The sequence below is a fragment of the Orcinus orca genome, chromosome 3, assembly GCF_937001465.1.
Source record: "Orcinus orca chromosome 3, mOrcOrc1.1, whole genome shotgun sequence".
Classification (NCBI taxonomy): Eukaryota; Metazoa; Chordata; class Mammalia; order Artiodactyla; family Delphinidae; genus Orcinus; species Orcinus orca.
The window spans coordinates 11,948,137-11,956,710 of record NC_064561.1 but is presented as its reverse complement, the minus strand read 5'-3'; the positions used below and the strand labels follow the sequence as shown (position 1 = coordinate 11,956,710).

The window sequence follows — 8,574 nt, the reverse complement described above, 5'->3', positions numbered from 1 at the left end:
GGCCTCGACCCGGCAAAGACGGGCAAAGGCTCTGCTGCCACCTGGTGGACACTTGCGGCAGCGCTGTTCGGGTGGAGTCGCCTCTCGCCTGTCGGACGGCCCAAGCAAGGGGCCAGAGCCAGGAGGGTGTAGGCCTGATGCCCTGACCGCCCTTCCTCCATCATGTTCTCCGGCCAAGTTTCCCAGTTTTCACAACCTAAGTATCCACCTGGAAGACATGGACTAACTAATCTCCTTCCCATGTTGGGCTCACGACTTCTTCAGCACAGAAAGACCCCAAAATGCAGCGGGGGGCGGGGGGAAGCATTAATTGGAATGCATACAAAAAAATTAAAGAGCACAGATAAAGGTAATTCTGTAATTATAAAACACAGCATACAGGCATATTTCTTCTCCTTTTCTCTCATCTGATTTTAAAAAGCGGGTGTATAAAAATATATATTAATTTTATTTGTGGGCCTATAACATGTAGAAATGTAATATATTTGTCAATAATAGCGCAAAGGAGATGAGAGGAACAAAGCTGTATTGAAGTCAGGAAATGACACCAGGTAGTAATGTTACTGAAATTGCAGTCTGGCTGCTTGCTGCTCAAAAGCCAATAAAGAGGCAAGCTAGAGCTTCCCTGGTGGCACAGTGGTTAAGAATCCACCTGCCAATGCAGGGGACACGGGTTCGAGCTCTGGTCCTGGAAGATCCCACATGCGCGGAGCAACTAAGCCTGTGCACCACAACTACTGAGCCTGCGCTCTAGAGCCCGCAAGCCACAACTACTGAGCCCGTGTGCCACAACTACTGAAGCCCACGCACCTAGAGCCCGTGCTCTGCAACAAGAGAAGCCACCGCAATGAGAAGCCCACTCACCTCAACGAAGAGTAGCCCCCGCTCACCGCAACTAGAGAAAGCCCACGCTTAGCAACGAAGACCCAATGCAGCCAAATTAATTAATTAATTATTAAAAAAAAGTGAAATACCACTTCACACCTGTTAAAATGGCTAGCATCAAAAAGACAAGAGTGGGACTTCTCTGGCAGTCTAGCGGTTAAAACTCCGTGCTTCCACTGCAGGGGGTGTGGGTTCGATCCATGGTCGGGGAACTAAGATAGCACATGCCTGCTGTGCGCCCCCCCAAAAAAAAGAAGACAAGAGATAACAATTGGAGGTGAGAATATGGAGAAAAAGGAACCCTCTTGCACTGTTGGTAGAAATGTAAATTGATGAAGTCACTATGGAAAACAGTATGGAGGTTCCTAAAAAAAATTAAAATTAGAACTACCATATGATCCAGCAATTCCACCTCTGTATATTTAACTGACGGAAAACAATAACACTCACTCAAAAAGATATTTGCACTCCCATTTCATTGCAGCATTATTTACAATAGCTAGGACATGGAAGCAACCTATGTGTTCATCAACAGATGACTGTATAAACAAAATGTGGAATATGTATACAAGGGACTATTAGCCATTGAAAAGAAGGAAATCCTGCTATTTCCAACATGGATGGACCTTGAGGGTATTATGCTTAGTGAAATAAGTCACACAGAGAAAAACAAATACTGTATGATCCCCACTTACATGTAGATACCACACATAGGTTCCATTTATATGTGGAATCTAAAAAAAATGAACTCATAGAAACAGAATAGATTGGTGGTTGCCAGAGGTAGGGGTGGGGTGGGGAGATGGGTGAAGGGAGTCAAAAGGTACAAACTTCCAGTGACAAGATAAATAAGTTCTGGGGATGTAACGTACAGCATGATGACTATAGTTAACAATACTGTATTGTATATTTGAAATTTGCTGAGAGAATAGATCTTAAAAGTTCTCAACACAAGGGAAAAAAACTGTAACTATGTCAGGTAATGGATGTGTTAACGAAACTTATTGTAGTGATCATTTCACAATATATACGTATATCAAATCCTTATACTGTACACCTGAAACTAATACAGTGTTATGTGTCAACTATATCTCAATAAAACTGGGGAAAAAAAGAAGGAAAGCAGTAAAGGAAGAATAGAGGAAAGACAAAAAAGACGTAGGACACATAGAAAAACAAAAAGTAAAATGGCAGATGTACTATTGTTAAGGTGACAACACTCCCCCAATTGATCTACAGATTCAAAACAATCCCTGTCAAAATCCCAGCTGGCTTCTTTGCAGAAATTGATAAGTTAATCCTAAACTTCATATGAAAATCTAAGGGACCCCAAATAGCTTTTTTGATCTTGAAAAACAAGATCAAAACTGTAGAATTCACACTTCCCAGTTCAAAACTTACTACAAAGCTACAGCAATCAAAACAATGTGGTACCGGCATAAAGGTGGATATATAGATCAATGGAATAAAATTAAGAATCCAGAAATAAACACATTTATCTTTGACAAGACAATTCAAAGGGGAAAGAATAATCTTTTCAACAAATGGTGCTGGAACAACTGAATATCCACATGTGAAAGAATGAAGTTGGACCGTTGTTTCATATCACACATAAAATTAACTCAAAATGGATCAAAAGCCTAAATATAAGAGCTAAAATTATAAAAGTATTAGAAGAAAACATAGAAATAAACATAACTCTGTATTAGGCAGTAGTTTCTTAGACATAACATCACAAGCACAAGCAGCAAAAGAAAAAATAGATAAGTTGGACTTCAAAATTAAAAACTTTTGTGCTTCAAAGGACTCCATCAAGACAGTGAAACGTTAACCCACAGAATGAAAAAAAATTTGCAAATCATATATCTGATAAGAAACTATGAATCTCTAGAATATATGAAGAACCCTTACAACTCAATTATTTTTTTAAAAAACCACTCAATTTAAAAATGGGCAAAGAATTTGAATAGACATTTCTCCGAAGAAGATATACATATGGCCAATAAGCACAGGAAAAGATGCCCAATATCATTAGTCATCAGGGAAAAGCGAATAAAAAATACAATGAGATACCACTTCACACCCACTAGGATGGTTATAATAAAAGACAAATAATTAAAAGCGTCAGTGAGGAAGTGAACTTGGAGCCCTCACACATTACTGATGGGAATGTAAAATGATGCAGGAATTTTATAAAATACTCTGGCAGTTAAACATAGAATTACCATGTGACCCAGCAATTCCACCTCTAGCAATACCTAAGAGAAATTAAAACATACATTGACACAAAGATTTGCACGCAACTGTCATTATTTACAATAGCCAAAAAGTGGAAACCACGAAAATGTCCATCAACTGAAGAATGGATGAACAAAATATATCTACACAATAGAATATTATTCAGCCATAAAAAGAAATGAAGTACTGATCCATGGTATAATGTGAATGAACCTTGAAAATATATGCTAAGTGAAAGAAGCCAATCACAAAAGATCTCACTTTGTATGATTCCAATTATGTAAAATGTCTAGAATAGGGAAATCCATAGAGATAGAAAGTAGATTCTTAGTACCCCTGGGCTGGGGAAGGGGGAGAGAATGGAAAGTGACTGCTAAGGGTAAGGGGCTTCTTTGGGGGATTATGGAAATGTTCTAAATTTTACGGTGATGTTGCACAACTGTGTGCGTGTGTATATATATATATATCCATATGTATCCATATGTATCCATATGTGTATATGTATATATATATATACATACACACATATATATCTGTAAATGCAATTTAAAAAACCATTGAATTGTACAATTTAAATGTGTGAATTGTATGGCATGTGAACTATATCTTAATTAAGCCATTATTAATTTTTTACTTAATAAAAAAAAATTCTAATTGGGCTCATTTGTCACCTCCTCCAAGAGCCCTCCCTCCTAAAATAAACCCTCCAATTTACCCTCTTTCCTCTTTGCTTTTCTTCACAGCCTGACATCGTGAGTTCTTTCCTTTTCCATTCTCCGTTTCCCCTCCAGGAGAGCCTCTTTTTGCCCCAACAAATTGCTAAGCCCGGAGCCCCTCAAAGGTGGGGCTGCACCTTGATCAGTTCTAGCGCCTCCCCCCGCCCCGCCCCACCCCCCCGTCCCCCGCTGCCCCAGGATCTGTACTGGAAGCAAGCAGATGGGGTTTGAATATCTGCTACTATGAAACACAAATCAGACACCCCTCCATAATAATAATAACTACCACTCCATCTCTTAATGAACGTTAGCGATTGTTAATCGCTCTGTCCCTGGCGTTTTACTTTTTTTTTAGTTTATCTTTCTTTTTTTTTTTTTTTAGTTTATTTTTGGTTGTGTTGGATCTTCATTGCTGCGCGCGGGCTTTCTCTAGTTGTGGCGAGCAGGGGCTACTCTTCATTGAGGTGCGCAGCCTTCTAATTGCGGTGGCGTCTCTTGTTGCGGAGCACGGGCTCTAGGTACACGGGCTTCCGTAGTTGTGGCACGCGGGTTCAGTAGTCGTGGCTCGCAGGCTCTAGAGCGCAGGCTCAGTAGTTGTGGTGCACGGGCTTAGATGCTCCGCGGCATGTGGGATCTTCCCGGACCAGGGCTTGCACCCGTGTCTCCTGCATTGGCAGGTGGATTCTTAAACACTGCGCCACCTGAGAAGCCCTATTTTATCTCATTATTGTAACATTTCTAGGAGGAAAAACACCAGTATTATTCCCATTTAACAGAAGAGAACTCGAGAACTCCGTTAACACACCTCCGGGAGAAAAGAGACCCGGAGTGGGAAGAAGCGCCGCGACCTCATCATAGCCCCTGGACCACCCCAGGTCCGCTTCTACCTACATAAGCCTCCCGGATAAGTGGAACCCGGAACTGGCCACCGAGACCTCCCGGCGTATCTACAACGCCCGGCATGCGCGCGCGCCGACGCTCCCTTACGTCGCGTTTGAACAGGAGTGCTAATCTCCCCCGGTCTTGGGAGTTGTAGTCTCGCCGCAAACGGAGGCCGGGCTGAGAGAGTTTGGTGGATCTGGAGCCAATGAAGAAGCAGATCTTATTGAGCTCGGGGCCGACGAGCCAATGGGTTCGCGGCATCGAATGGGAGGGACTTCCGTCCACGAAGTCGAGATGAGCGGCTGCGCGAGGCCGGTCACTTCCTTTTCGAGGGTGGCGGCGAGCGTGTATAGGGTGCTATGAAGGCCTCGGGCACGGTAAGACAATCGCGGTGGGGCAGGGAGTCGGGAAACGCGAAGCGGACCGAATCGTGGGCCACGGGAGGAGGCATGGGGCACGCGGGAAGTGCTTGTTCCGGCTAGGTCCCGCGCGCCGCCGTCCCCAGTTGCAGCCAACATGGCGGCCACTGCGGGAGCCGCGTGGGGAGGCCGGCGCATGGCCCTGGCCGGCTCGGGGATCGCGGAGGCCGGGGAGGCCGAGTCTCCTTTCCAGGGGAAGGGACAAGTTGCACGGCGTGGAAACACGCGCCGCGGGACCTCATCGAGCTTCCAAGCCTCAGTTTCCTCGTCAGCAAAGTGGACAGGGTGGTGGGAGGGCGGGGTGGGGGGGAGGGCAATAGAATTCTGTTTCTCCTGGCATGGCTGTGAGAGAAATAGAAGAAATTTATTATAAGTTCGAGTTGACATGGAGAGTGCGAGCCTTATCGCTGTGGAGAGTACTGGGCAAAATCAGAGAGTGTTAATAGCACAGAGATGGAAGAGTAGGCCCTGGGGAGAAACAGTATGGGTGGGTCATTTTCAGCTTTCCAGCCCCAGTTTCCACACTGGAAAAGGGACCGACCGCATCGGTATCCCTTCCTGAATGGGTGGTCCGCGAGGCCGATGAGTCAGGTTGACAGAAATAGGAACCGAGTTTGTGAGGTTTGGAGTTATTTTCTATTGATATTAGTAAAATGGTGACGGGTCATCTTATGGAGATGGTTCCTTTCTAGTATAGCACAGGATTTGGACCTGGCAGCCATCTTCACCTTTTGCATCTGTGTAAACAGGGAGCTTACACTTGGGAGTCCAAACCCCTTGGACAGCAGCTGGGAAAACTGAGGCAGCTGCAAGTCATGACAGCAGAGCAGGGAGCCCAGAGATGGGCAGGGAACTGGATTCTTGTCCTGGTTCTGCCTGGAGTTGGCTGTGAGATCCCAGGCTGGTTACTGTCTCTGGGGTCTGGAATGAGAGAGGATCTTGGCAAGTTAATTGTGAGCTGCAGAGATGCTCTGGAGGAAGGAGACAGCTTGACTGTTCCAGGCCAGCCCATAGAAAGGGAGAGGAAGGGAGCGGTTGCGACGCTCACCCAGCTTTCCTGAGCCAGGGCCAAGGGCACACAGGCACCTTGGTTAATCCTCCCCACTCTCACTCCCTTTTATGTGGAAGGTTCAGACAGTGGCATGACCCACAGTCAGCCAGATTTCGCACGGAGGCCCTGGGGTGGGACTTGCCCTTCTCCGTCCCCTGATCCAGTTGTCAACGGGCTTGGGAAGGGGAGCAGAGTGAGTCTCCACAGTTACCTCTGGGCTTTGGGTGCCGGCCCCACCTCACCCCCGTTTCTCTTTCAGCTTCGAGAATACAAGGTGGTGGGGCGCTGCCTGCCGACCCCCAAGTGCCGCACGCCACCCCTCTATCGCATGCGGATCTTTGCGCCTAACCATGTTGTTGCCAAGTCCCGCTTCTGGTACTTTGTATCTCAGCTGAAGAAGATGAAGAAGTCTTTAGGGGAAATTGTCTACTGTGGACAGGTATGGGGTGTTTGAGGCTGGGTGGGATCCGGAGAGGATTTACACCCTCCCATGGGGCATCTGTCACCCCACAGAGTTAGCAGACTTTACAAACTCTGGCCTGTTCCCTTGTGCTCTTCAGGCCCTAGGTTGGGATGGAATAGGTGGCTCGGTGCCCTTTTCCTAATGAGAAAGCCCAAGGCCCAGGGAAGGCCTGCTGGGACCCCTTGGTTGAGGCTGGGCCTCATCTGTAAAGGGGTGGGGGAGATGCTGGACTCTGCACTGTGAGGCTGCGTTGGGCAGCAGATGGTTTTTGGCCAGATGGTCCCGGGAGAGTTGTGTTGAGGGGTGGTCTGGAGCTGTGTTGGTCCCCATGGGGGAAGCATCTCAGCCTGGACTGCTCTGCACCCGTGCTGTTGCCATGGGAATTTCCCTTGCACAGCACATTTCCCCTCAGATGTCTGAAGGTGCGGGGACTGGGAAACAGGCAAGAGAGGCCTGGGGGCTGGGCTGTCCTTTGGAGCGGCAGGGCGGGGCGGGAGCAGAGGTTCGGGGATGGAGGGGGTCTGATTGAAGCTCACTTGCTGCTCTCGCCTCAGCTGGTCTCCTCTGTTTGGCAGGTGTTCGAAAAATCTCCCCTGCGGGTGAAGAACTTCGGCATCTGGCTGCGCTATGACTCCCGCAGTGGCACCCACAACATGTACCGGGAGTACCGGGACCTGACCACAGCCGGCGCTGTCACCCAGTGCTGTAAGCCACCGGGTCCCTCCTTTAGGCTCACAGGGCAGGCACTTGCGGCTCAGTCTGGCATCCTTCCTGCCGGACTGAGGTAGGACAAATGCAAGAGCTTCCTTGGGGGCAGGTGGGAGTCCCAGGGATGGTGACGGGAGGCACAGGAGGTGTTGCTTTGGGGGCAGGAGGAGTGGAGAGGATGCCCCAAGCACACCTTTTTCTGGAACCTTGGCAGCAAGGGGACTTAGGAGATTGGAGGGAGGGTACTCGAGTCGTTCCTGAGCTGGTTCAGTCGCCCACCACCAACTGCATCTGGAACCTCCTTCTTGAGGTTTGAGGTCAGCCCCTTGTGTAGAGGCAACTGCTGCTCAGAACCTAATCCAGCCCCTGTCCAGTGTTGGGACCTGCCATTCGCAGACCCAGGTGCTCCCAGGGTGGGTCACCTACCAGGACCAGAGCCCAAGCACCTAAACCCAAGAACTGCTGTTTCTTGTAACAGCAGTTTAAACAGAGGTGCTAACAGCAAGTGGATCTTGTCGCCTTTGGGGGCCTGCAGCCATGCCCCTCAAAGTGAATTTGGAGGTTCTACACACTCGGTAGCCAGTACCTGCTGGGACCAGGTGCTGTGGCCACTTGTTCCCCAAGTGCCCCCATTCCTGATCCTTGTAGACCGAGACATGGGCGCCCGGCACCGTGCCCGGGCCCACTCGATCCAGATCATGAAGGTGGAGGAGATCGCAGCCAGCAAGTGCCGCCGGCCAGCAGTCAAGCAGTTCCACGTGAGTGCCCTCGGGGCCCTGCTGGGCAGGCAGCTCCTCCAGACTTGGGAGATGCAGTAAAGCACCGGGTTTGACGCAGGAGCCCAGTGGGGGTGGCCACACCTCAGTGGTCCCTGGGAGACAAGGTTAAGAGCCTCCCCACAACCCCCTTGCCTGCCTTTTCTTATTACAGGACTCCAAGATCAAATTCCCACTGCCCCACCGGGTCCTCCGTCGCCAGCACAAGCCACGCTTCACCACCAAGAGGCCCAACACCTTCTTTTAGATGCAGGACCTCCCTGTCCCCAGGTCTGCCCAAATAAAACTCACTGGGAAAACCGGGCGCTCAGATACAGTTGTTTACTTTGCACACCCTGCAGAACTCAAAAGGGTGCAGCCAAGCTGTGAGTGCTCTGGGAGGAGTCCTCTCCTCGAGTAGGACCCTGACATTGGGTTCTCCAGAAGGGGAGCTCTA

General features: G+C 48.6%; 1 protein-coding gene and 1 non-coding gene across 2 annotated transcripts; both read left to right on the top strand.

Annotated features, from left to right (window-relative positions):
* Positions 1 to 4,956: 4,956 nt before the first annotated feature.
* Positions 4,957 to 8,450, top strand: RPL18A (ribosomal protein L18a). The gene is made up of 5 exons (XM_004277561.3): positions 4,957 to 5,098; positions 6,451 to 6,630; positions 7,230 to 7,359; positions 8,011 to 8,120; positions 8,293 to 8,450. The coding sequence occupies exons 1-5, from the start codon at positions 5,081 to 5,083 to the stop codon at positions 8,383 to 8,385; spliced, it is 531 nt and encodes a 176-aa protein (XP_004277609.1). The 5' UTR covers positions 4,957 to 5,080; the 3' UTR covers positions 8,386 to 8,450.
* Positions 7,802 to 7,934, top strand: LOC117195760 (small nucleolar RNA SNORA68). The gene has a single exon (XR_004475582.1). It is a non-coding gene; the product is annotated as a small nucleolar RNA SNORA68 (small nucleolar RNA).
* Positions 8,451 to 8,574: the final 124 nt, after the last annotated feature.